General features: G+C 46.5%; 1 protein-coding gene across 3 annotated transcripts in view; it reads right to left on the reverse strand.

Moving 5' to 3' along the window:
• Positions 1-19,620, reverse strand: part of LOC111852392 (F-actin-uncapping protein LRRC16A-like) — a 39,414-nt gene that overhangs the window by 8,233 nt on the left and 11,561 nt on the right. For 2 of the 3 annotated variants that reach the window (XM_023828275.2, XM_023828282.2), the window contains exons 4-26: positions 17,244-17,303; positions 15,605-15,726; positions 15,148-15,239; positions 14,664-14,734; positions 14,332-14,405; positions 13,283-13,358; positions 11,348-11,436; positions 11,040-11,134; positions 10,505-10,591; positions 8,481-8,584; positions 8,042-8,119; positions 7,598-7,674; positions 7,367-7,471; positions 7,142-7,211; positions 3,875-3,956; positions 3,270-3,369; positions 2,977-3,031; positions 2,569-2,741; positions 2,369-2,437; positions 1,216-1,309; positions 934-1,032; positions 687-815; positions 241-372 (exon numbers count right to left, since the gene is read on the reverse strand). In XM_023828275.2, the coding sequence (XP_023684043.1) occupies positions 241-372; positions 687-815; positions 934-1,032; positions 1,216-1,309; positions 2,369-2,437; positions 2,569-2,741; positions 2,977-3,031; positions 3,270-3,369; positions 3,875-3,956; positions 7,142-7,211; positions 7,367-7,471; positions 7,598-7,674; positions 8,042-8,119; positions 8,481-8,584; positions 10,505-10,591; positions 11,040-11,134; positions 11,348-11,436; positions 13,283-13,358; positions 14,332-14,405; positions 14,664-14,734; positions 15,148-15,239; positions 15,605-15,726; positions 17,244-17,303 (2,133 nt within the window). Of the gene's footprint in view, positions 1-240; positions 373-686; positions 816-933; positions 1,033-1,215; positions 1,310-2,368; positions 2,438-2,568; positions 2,742-2,976; positions 3,032-3,269; positions 3,370-3,874; positions 3,957-7,141; positions 7,212-7,366; positions 7,472-7,597; positions 7,675-8,041; positions 8,120-8,480; positions 8,585-10,504; positions 10,592-11,039; positions 11,135-11,347; positions 11,437-13,282; positions 13,359-14,331; positions 14,406-14,663; positions 14,735-15,147; positions 15,240-15,604; positions 15,727-17,243; positions 17,304-19,058; positions 19,252-19,620 lie in introns of those variants that run through there. The other variant, XM_023828289.2, reaches the window with a different exon arrangement.

Consider the following 19,620-nt stretch of genomic DNA (forward strand, 5'->3'; position numbering starts at 1 on the left):
AGCCAGAAGACCAGAGGGAAAAAAGCCAGGGACCAGCCAAAGACAGCTCAAAGACACAGCTATGTATCCATACAGAGACATCCTGGCAAAAACACCTGGAGCAAGAACATTCCTCATGTTGGTTTGGGGCCATTTTCAAAGGATTTACTTCAACGAGAAACTTCTAGGTCATATTCTAGTTCCTTAACCACTGCTGTTCTTTCCATGCCTATACAAACCCCACCAGGATCACATTCTTACCTGCAGCTGCTCATCCATGACATCGGTCACTTCCCCAGCCATAGACTCCAGCTTGGCATGAATGGGGCCAGCAAAGGAGCCATTGACGTCCTCACGGGAGGTGGCACCAAGGTGGTATAGGTTGGGCAAAAGCTAGGTGGAGAGCATGGATGAGATTTAAGCCTTACTCAATACTCAAAATTACCCCCTAGTATCAGAAGCACAGATCTCGGCTTGGGGAGCTCAGACTGTTGAGGTCAACAATGAGTTCCAGACATTTAGGAAATGAGATCATACAAAGTAGTAGGGGGGGGGGCAGATAATTCAAACAAAAATAAAATACAACCCAACAACCTTCCAAGAAATGTTTGCATGGTGTTAGGGTCTGAAATTAAAATCACACAAACCTGTTGAATCACAATCCCAAGACAGCTGGGGGTCTACTTCCTTTAATCTTAAATACTCACTCGTTTGGAGTTTCGAGCATCCTTTATGACGTTCTCGGCCATCTTCATGTCCTCCTGAATGGCATCTTTCTCTGTGTACCTCAGGGAGTTGAGGTGGTCCTGAACCTTGACACAGACCCTGTCTATGACCTGAACAAGCGGGTTGAGGTTGATTAGTTGGGAGCTGGAGACAGCAGTTGGGACTTGTCAGATTCATTTACAATTACGATTTTTGTTTTTGTAACTTCTTGCAAAGCCTGAGGCTCACCTGCTGGGTGGTTGTTGTGACGATACCCTGCTGAAGTCGGTATGCCTGCCCCTGCAGGTACCTGCGAGTCTCGTGATTCCGGAACAAGTAGCTCTCCATCTTCAAAAGAGGAAATCAAAACGAATATTGCACATTACGCTGACTCAATGTAAAGATAAATGTAATTTTATGTAAATGTCCCACAGAGAAATGCTATCAGTCCCAAACTGGGGCAGCTTCAAAATCAGAGAAAAATGGACAAAGAGCTCCGAGTAGCACTAGACAATCTCCTGAAGTACCGACCTTCAGCAATGCATCCTCTGTCTTCTCTGGGTTGGCTTTGAGGGCCTGGGAGGCATCAATGATGGGGATGGGCATGAAGCGGATGGTGAAGTTCCTATAGGAACCAGATGAAGACCCATAGCTTAACATGTGAGTACTACTGCAAATGAGATATGATGTCATCCTTCATGATTGGGCTCACATCTCATTATAATATAATATATTAAAAAACCTGCCAAGGAGACATAGGTGAGGGAAACACACAATGGGATTCAAACTGACTTACAATCTCTGGACCTTAACATCTCACTGGGGGGGGGTGAAATGTGCTCAAAATTCACCTCATCTTCCACAAAGCAAAATTGCAAATTGTCAGGAGAGGAACACTTCTCAATCTGTATTAATACAACTCAGCAATCACCCATTCATTTCATATTTGTATTCCTGATGATTACTTACAACTGGAGGTAAATGAGATGTCCAGACCATGTCAACCGAAATGCACAAACGCTAAGCAATATAGACATCATGCCTGAAAATAAAGACTGAATCCCAGGACCCCTGAAGCTCTGAGAATGGGGCAGCACTGCACAGCCTTCGGAAAATGCACTCTGGCATGGTGCTGCAGGATGACTAATCGTTCACAGGCCAACAGCAGCTGGGGCAGGCAGCTCTCAAAATTGAAAGTGAACTACTGAGGAACTTAATCCGCATGCAGGCCGAAGCACGTTCAAGAAGCCTTGGGCAAACAGGCCCCCTTCACATACCAGAGAGCAGCAGCTCAGGGGGGTGCCTCATCGGGCAGTGCCAGGCAAATGGACATGACAGCGTGTAAACGGTGTTCATACAAGAGCATCGTGGTGATAATGTGAAAAGGGGGGAGAGGGCAGAGGCTCCTTTTACCACAGGGAACCCAAGAAACTTCAACCTCACTACTGAGCCAACAAACTGTTGAACTGCTGCCAGAAAGACCAGAAACCAACCAGATACAAGCATCTGCGAAAGTGTTGCCACAGTCTGAAAGGCTATATAAATGCCCTCTCTTCAGCCCCCTTCCCCACATTATCAAGACTGGCCCCCACCTTCCATTACAGAAATGTTCCTGAAGTACAATAAAATGTCATGACTGGTTTCTTCCTGTCAAAAGGTGAAATGGACAGAGAACAAAACGTACTTTTCCAGAGCAGCTGCCACATCCTGCAGACCTTGAGGGCTCACATTGTTCCTGTCCCAAATGACCGTCCTGTCAAAAAGGACAAGCACTGAGGGAAGAGTTGACCATACACTCTGAAAACCAGCCTTAAAATGCAACCCTAATGCCTCAAAAAGACAAATGGACATGTCAAACAGGCAGCTGACTGAAGGAGCCCTCACCTGAGTTTGGTGTTGATCTGCAGGGCTTTGGCCAGCATCTTGGCCCCCATGTCGCCCATCCCATTTCCGCTGATGTCCACCTTGGTGAGGGAAGTGTTGCTGCCCAGAGCATTCAGAACGATGGTCAGGTCACTCTTCAACTTGGAGTCAGCCAATGAGAGCGACGTGAGGGGCTTGGGAAGAAGTGGGGCCAGGAGGTCATGGTTAGACATCAGGTGGTCTTCAAGACAAAGGAGAACATTTAACATGCGGTTCCTGGATGATCAGCGTTACCACCACAGAACAATTCAAACCAGCAAGACATCAAGAAGTGGTCAAAATGAAGCCAAAAGCATGTAAACCCTTAAGGATGAGCCTTATATCAGATAAACAGATCCAACTGTTAAAAGGTGAGACTCAAAAACTTACAGACTCCTCCTCCTGTATCATGTGCACCAAGTTGTCCAAGACAGGTGCCAAGTTTCTGAGAAAATAAAATAACAAGAATGCTAAGTCTACAAAAGTTCAAACATCTCACTTTCAACCTTTACTCATTGATGGGAGAGAGATTCCTGTTTCTGATGTTTGGAGAAAATGGGTTACAAATTTCTCCCTGATTAAGTAATTCTTACAGAACTGAAATAAAGCCCAATAAATTCTGTCAACTGTATCCTTTAAAAACCAATCCATGTTGTTCAAACAGCCCCAGTGAGGCAACTTACTTTGATTTGATGTTGTTGAAGTTCTTCCCCAGGGCCAGGTGGCGGATAGACTGATTTTTGGCAAGCCAAACCAGAAGGGTAGTCAAGTCAGAGTCCAGACCTTGACAAAAACAACCAATGAAGTAACTTGTTAATGTAGGGTCAATCTTCTGCGCATATTATTTGTAGATTTCAAAACAGGCACTGACAGGACATGCTTGAACTCCAAAGAACAGCCATGTAATAGATTAGATTAACAAAGAAGCCCAAAGTTGTGGTGAAGTACATAGCTTGTAGAACCTTATTTTCAGAGTGCTTCACACTAATGTTGAATCAACACAGTTCCTTAGATAACCTTAATGTAAGAACCTAGAGTAAACAATGAGAAAACGCATTTAATGCCAAATTCGAAAATACTGACACGGCTTCTAAAAACCCTCTGCCCCAACAGATCTAAACTGATCCAACAGGATTTAATCTGTGATCTCATTGTCACACACCAGCACTAACGTATATTAGTCTACGTTGCTGACCTGATCTATTTACATCAACATTTTGCATGGAGCAGGGTCACGTCCCTTCAGTGTCTTACGTTCTCAAGGCTTTAAAGCAGGATGAGGTCTTACCGTTGTCAGAGATATCCAAGCTAGAGATGTTGGGGATCTCTGCAATGCAGCCCTCTAGAATCTGAGAGCCTCCAGACCTCAGCTGCAGTTCAGTGGTCAAACAAAAGACATTTATTAAAGCAATAAAGACACAGACTGACTGTATAAAAGCAGAGCTATTCTGACCAGAATAATCCCCCATAATCTCTACTTTAATGCTTGATCATACACTGCACGCAGAATAATTGGGCAAGTGTGTATTTTACTTGTAAGTTCTGTTCACACAAATATTTTCAGTCCAGATGAATCTACAATCAAGAATACGCAGCATAAAAACAGAGCATGCTCACTATTCTGACTACTTTGTCAGAGCGCAACAAAATCAAAACTGACAAACTTTTAAAGTGTGATCACTGTACAAAATCAAGGGTTCCGTGGCAAATAGCCAAAGATGACGGAAAAAGCTTATAGAGAGCAGTAGACAAATCAAGTGCCAATGATTTGTGTTAAACAGGAATCTTCCAGAATCCCTTTAGCATCAAGTTAGATCCATGGATGCACCTTCAAGTGGCAACAAGCTGCAATTATCAGTAATGAACTTGTAGTACATTTCCAGTGTTCAGATGGTGTAAAAATTTACTTCTAGATCTACTGCCAATTTCTAGAAGACTTTAAACACTGGTAACAGTGTTAATCGGCAGCTTTCAAAAAGGTTACGACATTCATGTAGGACCGTGCCCCCCCTTCCCTCGCACCAAAGCATGGCTGGCCCATCCAATGACGACCCAGCCCCCTCCATCGCCTATCAGCAGACTTCTCAGAGCAGCGCCCCAGGTGCCTCAGCCAATGTAGGATGTGATCAAAAACACAACTGGTTCAATGGATAAGAGGCTCATGACTGTCATTGGTTAGAAAGGTGGTTATACAGGATATTAAGCTTGGTAAGGTGGACTGTAAAGAATGGCCAAGAGTTTGGTATTCTTTATATAGAGCAAATAATTTATTTAAATTATTTCTGAAGATGGTGAAATGAGGAAACACTTTGCCTAATTCTGCACACTGATAATTGAGTATTTTTATTTATGATAGAATGTTACTAATGTAACATTCTCTTCTAAATTAGTTTACTTTGAGCAAAAAATAATTCATTTTAATGAATCATTCTCTCTAAGTTTTGCTGAAAATTATCACCCAGAACAGCACTTGCCTAGTAATTCTGCACACGGTGCATGACTAGTTAATTCTGTCTGATAGTGGGGCTCTGAAAAGTATTTTCTTGTTATTCTCAGAATAAAGATATTTCCGTCTCATGGTGATTCACCCCCTCGCCTTTGAGTCCTACAGCATTCAAAACACATGAAAAGAAAGTCCATCTTTTCATTGGCTACAGAGCAGCATGGGGGAGGTGTAAAAACTTTGATGACAGTTTCAGGAAATTCTGGAGATGACAGAGGATCTAACAATCAAATATAAACATGCTTTTAAAGCAGTACTTTGGGGGCGGATGTCTGGCTGGATTCATAATGGCTTCATAAGAACTGCAATAACTCACATCAAAGGCAGCCCAATGATGAAATCCTTCCGATTAAAAACCCTCCGTTTGCCATGGGCAGGATTTTGACATCCTAATGCCAAAAATTTAACAGTGAGCTGGGGTGTGTATGTGTACATAAGCTGAATTTAAACTAGCAGCTTTTGTACAGATACAAGAATCAGGTGCATCATTCGGTACAGATGTGGCAGTGTGTCCTGGCCTGAAGACACACCCCCAAAAAGAGACGACACACGCAGGGGGAAGCCTCAGAATGGATCAGGGGAATCGTGATGTAATACCTCACAGTCGCTCCAGGGGACCTTGAACACATGCATGACTTGAATAAATATCATGCGTTCCTTCTAGAATGCTCCTTTTCACTGCACGCATTCGTTGTCAGCAATACCAGGTATCAGAAAGGAGGTAAACAGAAACAGGCTTTAAGCCAAGAAGCGGCCCACCCACCCTCCAATCAGCTGCGTTTACCACAGCAGCAATTCAGACAGGGACACAGACACCACAGGCAGAAGCAGGTGGTTAAATACTGGGGGACAGAGAACCTCCCCAGACAGACAGACACCCCCCATGGAACAAATTGGGAATGGTTACGGATCCAGGAGAAGACTGGGATTCAGGGGGGGGGGGATTTTGGGGATCAGGAAGTAGGTCAGCAGCCAGGAAGCGGAAGAGTGCAGCTGTTTGCTCCCCCAGAGCATAGAAGACCATAAATGATACTATGGACAGTGCTAAACAAATAAATACATATTAAAATGACTGTATAAAATCATATAGAAAACACAATTACCACTGGGTTAAGGACACTAATAACTAACGATAAGGTTAAGGAGCCTATTAACTAATGACAGCGTTAAGGGCCCTAATTGCCAACGACAGGACAAACACAAAAAAATTAAATAAAAGGGACATTAAGAAGACTAAAAGGCGACTGCTCAGGGACAGAGGTCAGGAAAGCAGAAGAGCAGAGAGGAACTGGCATGAAAGAGGCGGCCATAAGCAGAGCTGAGCGTGGCCGGGGTCCAGCGGCGAGTCGGGCATGTCCCAGGGAGCCATGAGGCTCACACACACGCGGCTTCACAAACTGCCTCGCAGCTGGAACACTGCAGCTCTCGCACAAACGCACTCCTGCCCTCCAATCCGGTACGGGCAGGGACACAGAGACCACAGCTAGGGGTTTCCGGAACAGTCGTTTATGGTGGGGGGGGGGCGGGGGGGGAATCTGAGAGGCGGCTGGCAGCCACTTAGAATTTGACACGCATGTTCGGAGGTCGACTTCAGGGGGATTTATCTGCTTTGAGGCACTACATACACAAAGAGCTCTCTGTCCCAGGATTACATATGAATAGAAAGCAGTCGACTCCACCCCCTCCAAACTAATTCTCCATGTAATTAAGTGATTACAGCATCAGGTGATGTGTAATGCAGGGACATTCTGGATGGCTCTAGCAGTAGACGCGAGTTGTACCAGCATGGATAATCTATCCGGGTTTAAGGAAAAACCAGGAAACCCGTTACAGTCGGAACCAGCAGACGGTGGACCGGACTGGCCATGGCAGGATCTAACTGACATGCAGGCTATGATGAGACCACATACATCAAGGAGGTAGGACTGACTGCGAGATATATATGCATCCCATAATCAGCGTATGGTGGTATAAACACAAAGACAAATCAAATCCCATTTAACCCTACAGCTAGGGAAAGCAGAGAATGCCTTAGGAACCCCATGCACATACCTCACAGGAGCTGAGGTCCAGAGAGACGTCCTTCAGATTAGGGTTACAGGCAATGCCCAGCAGGAGAGCCCTGGAGACAGAGTCACATTAAGACTTTGTGATGGCCTTAAAAATAAAAGCAGTTTGAAAGATACTTCATCATTGCACAGAGACACAGCCAGGTTAAGTTATCTGGCCCTGGTTTGGATGGGCATTCAGAGGCTGGAGGACAAGCAAAGGGCTCACTTAAGTGCTTCCAGGGGGAATTTGGTTCCCGACACGTTGACACTACTCAGGACCAGAGCGCTGCTGAAGAACTGCTTGAAAGAGGGAGGAATCTCTCTGCCCTTCCTGCAGGCCATAGAGACGTTAGACACACCGGGTACCTGGTCATCGTCATCATAACAACATCCCTTACACTGAAACCCAAAGGTATCAGTCCGCTAATAGACCACTAATAACCCTTCAATGGCTCACCGGTGAGGAAAGACACTCTTTGACATGTTGAGTACAGACAGGTGTTGTACCGACCCCCGCAGCAGAGACGCGCACACCTAGTGGACAGAGATGGAAATGAGGCCATGAGCCAAAACCACTTCTCAGTTATGTCCACAGGACTTCAGTGTAGGTGAATTGCAGAGATTTGAATGTAGAGCAGTGTGTGGCTGAGTAGGTTAGAACACTGTCTGTGATCAGAAGGTCGCTGGTTCAAATCCCAGGACTGGCAGAGTGGTTTCACCATTGGGCCCTTGAGCAAGGCCATTAACCCCCAATTGCTCCAGAGACTGTCTGACCCCCCTTGGCATAAAAGTGTATGCTAAATATCATGGAAGAACAAAAACCCTTCATCCTCATGTCATCGCCTTCCAGATGGTAAATTATCAAGACAGACAGACAGTGAGTCACATGAGCAAAACGCACCTGATCCAGGGAGCAGTCGGTGTTAGAGAGGTCCAACATGACCAGATTGTTCGGCTGGCTTAGGAAGTTGTAGAGATTCTACAGGGAAAATGACAGATGGAGGAAATGACATCACTTGGCTAACAGCTTGGTCAAATCATATAGCAGATTAGCGTGACCATAACTAGTTAATCTAGTTGGAGTAAAAACCAGCAGCAGGTGTGTACAGTTTTTAACCAGCTGGAACTGAAAACACCTTCATGCAGAATACTAAAGCTAAACAGATGATGACTGAGGTTTTCCATAATTTAACTGAATCCAGGCAGCTGTTCAGTCCCACATTTAGGAAGTACAGCACATCCACACCAATGTACTGCTCAGGTAGTCATTTAAAAGCGACCGGTTGATCCACAATGTTAACGGAAAACGGAAAGGACCATCGGTCTCCACTGGTACACACTTGGAGGTCGTCCCCTCGAAGGACATTCCCAGACAGGTCCAGGTGGGTCAGCGTGCTGGGAATAAGCTGGCTAGCACTGAGCGACTGGGCGAGGAGGTTAACTCCTGGGGGTGGGGGACAAAAAGGAAGCGACATCAGTCTTCACAGCACTAGAGATGGGCGATCCACGTTTTTTCAGTTCCGATCCGATTTCGATACACAACTGCCGATACCGATACAGATTCCGATACAAGAGCTCTTTTTACTTTGTTATACTTTACATATTATTTTTTTTAAGCTAGTAAATACAGATGGAAAAAATGTATGACAAAAAATATTTAATTAGGCTACTACAAACATACATAACGTACTGTTCCACCTCATTTGTTTTAAGCGTTTTTGAGGCATTTGCAGTTCAATATGAATATCTTCAAAGCAAATATACACAAGTGGCGAATGCTTAAAATTTTAACAGTTTTTCTCCCATTGGCATCAGCGCAGTTACACTTTTGTTGCGATGGCAGCCCCTCTTGTATCTCAAGCAACGAGTTCGCAAAACAGTCCAATTAAGTTAGCGACTCCCAAATCATCCATTGCTTTGTTTTGTCTCGCAGTTGCGTGCGCTTTGTTAAATGGGATTTTCCATTAAACGCTATTCCCACCTCAAAACCTTATTTTACATAGATTGCAAAACGCTGTGCTTCAGATTTCTGTTAAAAGCCTAAAATACTCCCAGATCGTCACGTCTTATCTTACGCTCCTCGTACTGCGAAGGGTATGCGCATGACCTCACAGCAGGCGGAAGTCACTGTACTCACACCCACTGAGTAGCAAAAAAGACTTAGGGGCAGTGATAGCGTTCGATTTGAATTCCGCAAAAACACACATGTAAAATGGGAAAGAGCTGTCGTGCGATTGATTGCCAAAAATCAATAGGACGTGGATCAGTCACGCATGGCCGATTCCCGATCCGTCAAATAGGTCTGGATCGGCGCCGATACCGATCCGAATATCGGTATCGGTGCATCTCTACACAGCACACCGTACCATCAGTCCACATATAGGCATCGGACCCAAGAGTCCGGCAATAAGCCCAACAAAAAACAGATTGTGAATATCAGTGATTTGCATCTCAGACAAATTTGGCGTGCAATTCACACGTACGGCAGTATGGGGGAGCTCCAGGGCAAGGAACACTGAATAGCTGGCAAATAATTGCTTGAATTTCCAGCTGATTAGTGTAAAAGTTAAACACTGAACACAGGCACTACACTGGTCAGCTTTCTTTTCTGTGGTCCCGGAGTCAATTTCATCTTCTGCACATAGGCAGCCGCCTGGTTCTTCGTACCCTATGGGGTCAACTAGACCCCATGCACCGCTAACATGTCCTGCAGGCCGCAGATCAGTCCCAGACATCAAAGCAACATGAGAAAGCCAGACCCAGGTTAGCATCTCTAAGGCTCCCTGTGAGGTCGAATGGGGCTTGGATCCAGGTCCCTACTGCACCTTGCATCATCCCTCTTGCATCACCCACGGGCTCCTGAGGTCCACAGTTACCGTCTGTTTTAAGTTTGTGACAGGGAGCCGAGCATATCTATTGTTTATCAAGCTCAGACGGAGTGAGATGACAGTGGTCACACATGCCCCAAGAGTCTCAGGAGAGTAATCTCCAAGCAAACACGCTCGATTTTGACCTTTAAAATGAAGCGATCCCTGATTCGGCAGCCTGCTGCAGTCTCCCATGTCGGGAGAAAAGGCCAGTTTTGGGGGACGGGGCTTTAATAGTGGTCTTGAATTTAACAATGGCTCCTCTTGTTTATGCCCTGAAACTCAGCAGGAGCGTGCTTAACCACCAGTCACGCAGTGATTCAAGATCACCGTTCGAAAAAAGGAACTCTGAAATGAGGAATACATTTAACCAGTTAGGGGAGCGGGGTCTTTAGTGAATTTCCACTAAATTATGCAGTGGACTGGTTTAGCCAAGTCCAGTTCCAGTGTTACCTAAAGAGCATGAGTGGAATACTTGTGACTTGTGTGAAGCTCACCTTTGGGTGACAGCGAGGTCTTGGAGAGATTGAGATGCCTGAGTCCTGCTCGCATTTTGGCAAACTGCGAAGTCAGGGCAGCAATTCCTGCATGAGATGCAAACACGGTCAAGAAGTCATGCAACAAGGCAGATGTTCATGCATTACCACTCAGACATATAAACTAAAAGCTACTTTAAATCAATAAGATATGACTCAGTCTTGCCGCTCGAGAGTTACGTCTTTTTGTGATCTTTCTGTTCTGACCTTCTCACCATTATTTCCCACAATTCTCGTTTTCCAAACCACATTTTAACAGCTGGATATTTTGTTGGATGAGTTCAGATTAAATAAGGCCTTTTAAAGTTCACTAAGTTTCTTGTGGGAGTAGAGTGGGATAATGGACACGCAGGAGAGTGGGACTGAGGGCCAGATCAGGACCGGTTCCTCAGGCCCGTGAGGGTCCTCATCACTCAAACAAGTCGTCAGTAAGGTGATACTGTAAGTGAAAGGCAAACCTATGACCTGCAGCCCTGCTCCCATAAAGTGTGGATACCTCTGTCCTCCAAGGAGTTGTTGGCCAAGATGATGGTGTGAAGTGTGGAGCTGGGGTTCAAGGCCAGAGCACTAGCCAACTTCTGCGCAAAATCGCTGAAAATTCAACAGCGAAAGGTTGCCTTTCATGAGAACCTGACGAGCACAACTTTCAAAAGATCGACAACTCACTTGTGTTTTAATTGCCTTTAACTTCAAAATACTAAGCAAGTGACTGGGCTCTGAGTCTCAGCAGACAACAAACTCTCTCTAGAACAGGAGGCCTTTGCGATCGCTACGCCTTTGAAGGGCGGGGAGGGCGATGCTCACATTTTGAGCCCGGCGTTGTCCAGGACCAGCTCCTCCAGGCGGGATGAGCGAGACACCACGCGGAGGATCTGCTCACAAACATCAGCAGACTGCAAGAAAACACCTAGGATTAAAGGGGTATCGCTGCTGTAGAAAGGTGTATGAAATCTGGTCAGGCATTGGTCAGATGTGAACCAATAGCAGCACAGCATTCACATCATTCTCTGCACTCTTTCCTAGCTTTGATTGGCAGCCTGTCTAAACCTAAATTTAGACATATGGAGCTGATCACAGTCTGAGAGCCAGCAGCTTAATCAGCACCCCCCCCCCCCCCCCCCGGGGTGGGTGACGACTGGCCCTCTACATGGTTACATCAGACAGGAGGGGAGCCCCGTCATGTACAATGTGGGTGAGGGGGGATCCTGAATAAGCCACTCAGCTTATTAGTTATCAAATGATCATATTTATGATCACAATGTTGAAGATGCAGTATGTTCTTTGTTCGACACATTGTGATACCACTTTAAAGCAATAAATGAACTTGAGGAAAAAAGGCTGCATTATTTCATATGGATATTATAATACATAAACACAAATTAAGGTGTCATGCAGGTGTCGTGCCACAGAGAGGTACAGACTGACAGTGAACAAAAGCGGGTAATGTGGGAAGCGGACAGAGGAAATGAAAACAGAAACACTAAGTCACTAAGATCTTTACCCCTGGCCAGTTCTTCTGCATTCAGCATATTAAATACATGTACTGAATGTTATTTTACCACTTAATATACCCCAGACCTGGACATGCACCATTTTTACAGGATAGTCAACATTATTGGCTTCATGCAGGAGGGGTCAAAACGTTTCGGCTCACTGGTGTATGAACTGGCATGATCCCATACTGTCAGGTACTCAGCATAATGTGTGTGGATTTTTAAACTTTCATGAAGCACTTTTTGTGCTTTTTCTCATCCACTCCTACACGGCACGTCGGCATTTCTCCTCAAAGCCCTGAGTTCCTGGCCGTGCACTGGGAAGGTTTTGGTGGGGATGTCCCCCCATGGGGGCGCTGGCGACAGCACTGTGAGCTGGTGGTGTAACAGCATCACGGATACGCGTTTACGGTGAACGCGCGCCTGTTATGGCGGCAGCCTCGCTGCAGGGGGCGCCCTCCCCCACAGCGACATGGTCTGAACGGCGCTTCTGGGAAAGGAAGGGCCCTCTTTCAAACGGGAGTGTGATACAGATCCATAGGGGGTGTGAGGCTGGGCGATTCCAGGCGGCTCCCCCCAGAGACAGCATTGTGAAATTCTTACCAAAGCCCCAGAGACCAAAGGGGAACCAAACCTGACTGTGGCCCACGGTCACTTGTGGTCACTTTACCTCTGTGTCTCTGGGCAGCAACTGTTTTTACCATGAATTACCTCAAGGGAAGTGACCCAACAGGTCCAGGGCTGCTATTCAAGTTGGAGGTTGACCATATCAAAAACCATTAAATAATACCTCATAACCTCCCCTTTCGGACATCCCCAGCGTCAAAGGCCCAGGCCCCCCATCCGCCCCCCCACCCCCCAAAGCCTGCTGTCAAACCCATACTTCTTTGCCGTGCATGTAACATACTGAACAAAGTGGCGTGAGGTTAGAAAGCACTTAAGTAGCCTAAACTACGTTTCACCATGTTATTCACTCTGCACCAACAAGTTTTTCAGGACTAGCGTTCGGCTAACAACAAAACTCAGAATAAGGAAGCGGCCTTGGGAATTTTTAATGCGTCATTAATTAAAAGATGGGCGAACTTAAACTAAGACCATGGTAGTTTTTCCCCATTCTCAGACACCAAACATTAAGCCGCTATCGCCAGCACTGAGCAGCCTGACAGAGACAGAACCAGCTGGACGTGGTCGGACACTGCAGACATTACAAGTGCCCGATGCTGGAGGCGGTGGGACACAAACATACCAGCTTGTAATCCTTTATCGAGAGCTTCGTGAACCACTGGTTGTATTCAAGGACGGCAAGGATGGCCACCAGGTCTCTGGGACAGATAAAACAAGTACTCGTCAGCATCAGACAGAAGGCAGCTGTTTCATAACAGCTTATCATGTTTTAAAATATACACTCTGCGGGCACTTGATTAGATAGGCATGTGCAGACCCAGGATCCCAGATCTAAGTTTCCCTCCAGATGAGTTTTACTTGTATAGACATCTGCCCGCACTGTTACCACTGCAGTGACCGTGGAAGTCCCAGTGGCGCCCTGGGCAGGCTTCATCGCCCAGTTTCACTGCGTCTTGCATGCTGAGGCACCGCAGGTCAAGCGTGCATGTGGTGAAGTCTATCCCCCTACGAAGGTGGTACGTAGGGGGTCCCCTTCACCACTTATTACACTCCTGACCTCCCCGTTAGCTTTAACGAGTCTGGCCATTCTCCTCTGACTTCATGCTTTTCTCAGGACAGTGGCTGTTTCTGAGATGCTGAACCTACTACATGGGCACCAGCGATCCAGGGTTGCCAACTCTCACACATCTGGTGCGACACAAACTTTCAGATTCTCATGCTCACCCAAGAAATCTTATGATAAGTTTATATTCCACAATATACCTAAAATTAGCTACATCAAAAGCACTAGGACAGTTTACAAACCCTTCAGACTAGTTACATACATGTAAATGTGTATGCAGACTTGTCTAGAATTGAAAATCTCTCTCCTGCCAGCTGACCTAATTTGGTAACCCTCCGAATCACACGATTGCACCACTCAGAATCACTCAGATCAGGCGTCTTCATCATTCTGATGCTTAACTGAACAGTAGGTGAACCTCCTGACTGCATTCAGCTTAAGCTAAATGATTCGTTATTTGCGGCATCGGGCTGTTATTGTTGACGTGCAGCTTAATAAACTGGACACTGAGTGAACAGAATTAGCTGCCCATCAACGGAAGAAACAGCAATAAAACTTTCGTGCAAAAGCTGTTGTTGCCTCGGAACTCAGTGGGCAGCTAGAGTTACCTGTTTTCAAGATGAATGAAATCTTGTAAGTTGAGCTCTCTTGTGTCTTGAGTCAAATAGATTGTGTCCACATCCTGTAAGGTATAAAAAAAAAAAAAAAGACATGCTGAACAGGTTTAATTAACTCATAAAAGAGGCAAAACCCAATTCAGACAATTCAAAAGGTAAAGTGGGGATGATAAAAACTGGAAATGAGGGGAAGGCGGAGCAAGAAGCAGGAATCATAAGGAATAAATGAAAAAAAATGCAAATTATGATGCAATTTCGTTGAAACGGTGTACCAGAAAAATCATGGAGCAGTGCATCATGGGGAACGGCCCGGTACAACTCACCCACTGCACCTCATCTCTGTAAGGAAGCCCCAGCCAGTCACACACACACTTGTAGGTCTGGGAAAACCCCCCTGGGAGACACATCGAGGACAGAAGACACTGGGTCAGGTCAAACAGCTGGTGCCTGCAGGCCAGAGGCTGCCAGTGCAAGGGGCCCCATCAGCAGCCAACAAAACTGGTCTGAACTTTAATTTTTCTCTGCTAAGAGACAAATAATGACTCAAAACAATAATGACCATGGTTTGCCCATGTGTAGGTAACCTTTCTGAGATGGTTAACATCTTCACCAGGGGAATTTGCTCTGGTACTCAAGTGTACTGTTATGTAATAAGCATTAAAGAACATTCAAGTAATGGAAATAATTAAAATGACCCAAAATCCCAAAGGAAAACAGCATCTGAATCGCCTGGCATCCCAATGGCAGTGGAGATGTCCCAGATGGAAAACCCCGACCCATCCTGAGAGGTCAGCTCATGCACTTAACCACAAGGTCCGGGTTCCGGCACGTTCTCCCACAGGGCTTGCAGGTGGGACATCCGCTCGGGTGGCTCCACAGACAGCTTCTTCATCATCCTCCTGGAGGAGTCACGAGAAGGGGAGAAAATCTCAGGCGTCACAGAGTGCCACCCCGAGGGCGTGCGGTGCGAAACTGCCTCACCACTGCCCCCTACTGCCAGGCTTCGGGAAACCAGAGCTCACAAATTACCACAGACAGAAAGGCAGAAGGAGCAGACCTTCTCACTTCCAACAGAATAAGGTCGACATGACCATCTACACAGAGCACGAGGTCCTGCCCGGCCTGAAAAGACAGGGAGGGCATGGTGACCTAGGCAGAGGACAGGCGGGGAGTGATCCCCAGTAAAACAAGGCCGACGTGACCATTTACACAGAGCACGGGGTCCAAACTGGCCTGAAAAGGCAGGGAGGGCATGGTGACCTACACAGGGGACAGGCCGGGACAGATCTCCTGCAGACGGACACCGATGTGAGCCAGAACCTCATCCGCATCCTCGGAGGAGGCCAACTTCAGAGACACAAGGCCCCTGTCAATCTCCAGCAGCAGCTGTCGATGAAGGGGGGGGGGGGCAGATTCACATACATTAACACAAAAGGAATGTCACACACACCATGCATATTCCCATGCAAATTTATAAGAGCAAAAAGGCAGCCTGCTGATCAAACATAGCCTGGTGACTAATTCTAGTCCGTAGAGTCAAAATTCCAGATCAAGATTTTGTTTCAACCAACCAGTTGAGTATAAAGAGCCAGTCACTGAGTGTTCAACTGTATGGTTGAAACATAATCTTGGTCAGGACTCTCTGGACCTGAACTACCCACCTCTGGACATGAACATGGACATGGAGCTAACTCACACCCCAAAACAGATCAATGGAACCCCAGTGGAGAGAGTCAGTAGCTTCAAATACCTTGGTGTCCACATCAATGAGGACTTCACCTGGAGCACACACACAGACTTCCTCATCACTAAAGGCAGAGAGCCTCTATCACCTGAGGTGTCTGAGGAGGTTCAAGATCTCCAACAACATTCAGAAGAGATTCTATACTGGAGTCATCAAGAGCATCCTGACTAGCAACATCACAGTGTGGTATGGGAACTGCACTGTACAGCAGCAGAAAGCCCTGCAGAGGGTAGTGCGAACAGCGGAACGCACCATGAGAACCTCTCTACCAGCCCTGCAGGACATCTGTGCTGAAAGGTGCAGATCCCGGGCCACCAGGGTCACTAGGGACTCCAGCTATCCCGCCCACAAACTGTTCAGGCCACTGAGATCAGGGAAACGCCTCTGCAGCCTGAAGTCAAGAACTGAACGCTTACCCACAAGCAGTGAGACTCCTCAACCACAGCACATGACGGACAACGACACACACACAGTCTTCTACTATCTAGTTCCATAACTTATAAAATATTTGCATATCTGCACTTTTTGGCACACCTACAGTGAGATTAATATCTTCACAGTGCAATCTTTATAGTGCAATTTATACTTCCACAGTGCAATGTTCAGTACACTTATGTGTATTATATATATTATATGCACTTTATCTTTCTTTATCGTTCTGTGATGTTAGTACTTATTTTTTTTGTATGTATAGCACAGCCGGGGTACTTTTTGCCAAAAAAGGCATTTCACTGTATGTTGTAACTACATGTGACAAATAAAGAATCTATCTACATAAGGGTCAAACTGCATATTTAAACATTAAATACAAACTTCACCCATGTTATTCATCAATACATTTTTTATGGTGTTATTTTTATACTTAAATACAAATTTACAGTGTCTGACTGATTTTCTAATGTTCAGACACAATACAAGACTGACAAAGCTGTACTAGGGTCACATTAAGAAACATTCACACAGCTAATCCCACAGAACGACTCAAAACCGCTGTGGGTTCACATTTCAGGACTGAGGCAAAACCGTCAGGAATTCCCATCCAGCTCGGGGAGAAACCACTCTGAAAGCTACTGGCGGGGCGTCAGTTAGCGTGCGGCGTGTGGGCCGGCTGTCGGATCGGAGTCACTCAGCCGCAGCCGGGGCGGGTCCCGTGACTTACCTGCACAGGCTTGTTACTCGTGATTCCCTGCAGCTCCAGATAATTAAAGGTCTGCTCGACCTGGTAAGACAGGGAGACGGAGAGGGAGTCATCAAGCAGGTGAAAAGGGAGGGAGGCAGATCCTGCTTAAGCCTTGCAGGCACATAACAAAACTGCAGGTATGTTCTAAGTTTTACGGAATTAAAAAATATGGACCATGTGGGATCATGCTGATAAAGCGCAGTCATGAGGCATCAGGAATCACCTAAAGGTACCTCAGGGCTGCTCGATGCCTGTGGCTCAGGTGAGCATCACCACTGGGGGCCCCAGCTCCGGCAAGAGACCCTCCCCCCGCCAAGCTTAGCCGCCAGCACCTTAAAGTCAGCCCCCCCCTCAAACGAAGGAGCCCTGGGTGCCCGCCTCTTGTCTGCAGCACCTCTGGTTTAGCCTCAGGACCCACATTCTTCCCTAGTCATTAATTTATGACTCAATTTTTTTATATTTTGAACCAAACTTATTTCACAAAAAAAAGTGCAGTAATAGTAGCACAATACCTTCAAGCACCGTTTAAAATAAAAAATAAAATAAAAAAGTCCAGCAATATTTTCAATATTTTTTTTAACCACACACTCCACCACCCAATAAAAACGTTCCCGCTACCCACCAGCTGAGAATCACATGCCACTGCCCTATAGGATTAACTGGACTGGAGGTACATAAAGTGATAATGGCCCCATTAACACATGTCTTAAGGGCTCGGAGTCACATAAACTGGCAGGCCGCATATCTACGTGTGTCTGTAGCACTTCAGGCATTTGAAATAACCCCTGAAGGCGGCTGTGATGCTGGGAAATGGGGGAATCTGGGCGATATCGGACCCGTGGGACCCAGAGCAGGACCGGCTGCCATGCACGGTGCCCAAGTCCCCGACTCCCGCATTCCCAGGCTGCGGGTGTCTGATCGTTTGTTTTTGAGGGGGTCGCACTGCAGCCCGAGACTCCGAATCCTCCAGTATCCAGTGATCTGCACCGATGAGCCACCAGTTCACAGAGAAGCCAAGTATTTCATACAAAAAGGGGAGATTTTAGACAAGCAAGCTCTCGCTGAGACTTCAGGCCACTCAGCAAGACGTAAACAAACAGGCACTTAGCCGCTGGGGAATCAGATTACAGCTGGGACAAACGGGAAGCGCGGAGGGGGGGGGGGCATAGGAATCTGGGAAAGTCTGCCAGGGATAGAGGGACGGAGACTGAGGGGAAATTCCTACTCTTCCCCCTCCCGCCGGGAGTGTGGCTAAAGCCAGCCGATTCATCCAGATTCATTCACATTCATGACACTGCACCTCTTCAAGGGGTGCAGGGGCTCCTTTCAGCCACAGCCCCCCCCCCCCCATTGTGTCCCACAGCCGGAATGGAGAAAGTCACCGCGGACCCGTTCTGCCGCACCGTGACGCACGTGTCAGCGTTCCTCAGAGTTACTGTGAAGCGCAGCAGCACCAGCAGGCAGGATGCTACAGGGAGAGAGCATCCTGTCCATTCAGGAAGTTATTAACTCACCCCGCTGCATATTTACATTTATGACTGCCGGAGAGAGACACTCGCCAGGCCCCAGACCCAAATGCAAGATCCGGGGAAGCGGCGAGGGACACCCCCCCCCCACCGGTAACAGCAAGGCTGAAGAAGACCTGCAGAACCCTAAACAAGGCCTACACAAACCCTACACAAAGCTGCCCAGCAATCACCTTACAAACAAACAGACAAATCAGCAGTGGTGAGCAAACGAGCGAAGCATCGGTGATAGAGAAGGGAGACACTAAGGGAGGTGAAAGGGAGTAACCTGTTACGGCTTGATACACATTCCTCCTTCAGACAGGCTGTGCTTATGCTCTCTTCTGGTCAGTTATGTGGAAATCTGCCGTTCAGGTGTGTGGATCCCCCAAAATCCCCACTATGGGCGCTCTTCTACCGCATCAAGTATGGAACTTTTGCTTTTCCGTTTATATCTGGTCGAGTACCAGTACCAAAAGTACAGAAAGTGCCAAACCAGCTGGGGTACTTCTCTGGAACTTTGGCACCTTCAGCCACAGGCATGCCCCCCCCCCTCCCCCCCTGTTACTCCGGGTGGGACTCCAAACGCTTTCTCTGTCGATTGGTTATGCCAATAACCAATCGACACTTTGAAGAAACGAAAAAAAGTGCAATTTGATCATAAGAACATATACAACAAAAAGATGCGGATGGCATGACAAGAAATTAGTGTTTTGTTGGATATACTAATACATCAGGTATATAGCATGCTGTCCTAGCGAAGTGATTTTGTTATAAATATAGCAATGTGATTTTGTTGTAATAAATATTGAGGTATTTATAAAACAAAAAAGGAGGAATTCATAAATTTC

The sequence above is a fragment of the Paramormyrops kingsleyae genome, chromosome 23 (assembly GCF_048594095.1).
Source record: "Paramormyrops kingsleyae isolate MSU_618 chromosome 23, PKINGS_0.4, whole genome shotgun sequence".
NCBI classification, from domain to species: domain Eukaryota; kingdom Metazoa; phylum Chordata; class Actinopteri; order Osteoglossiformes; family Mormyridae; genus Paramormyrops; species Paramormyrops kingsleyae.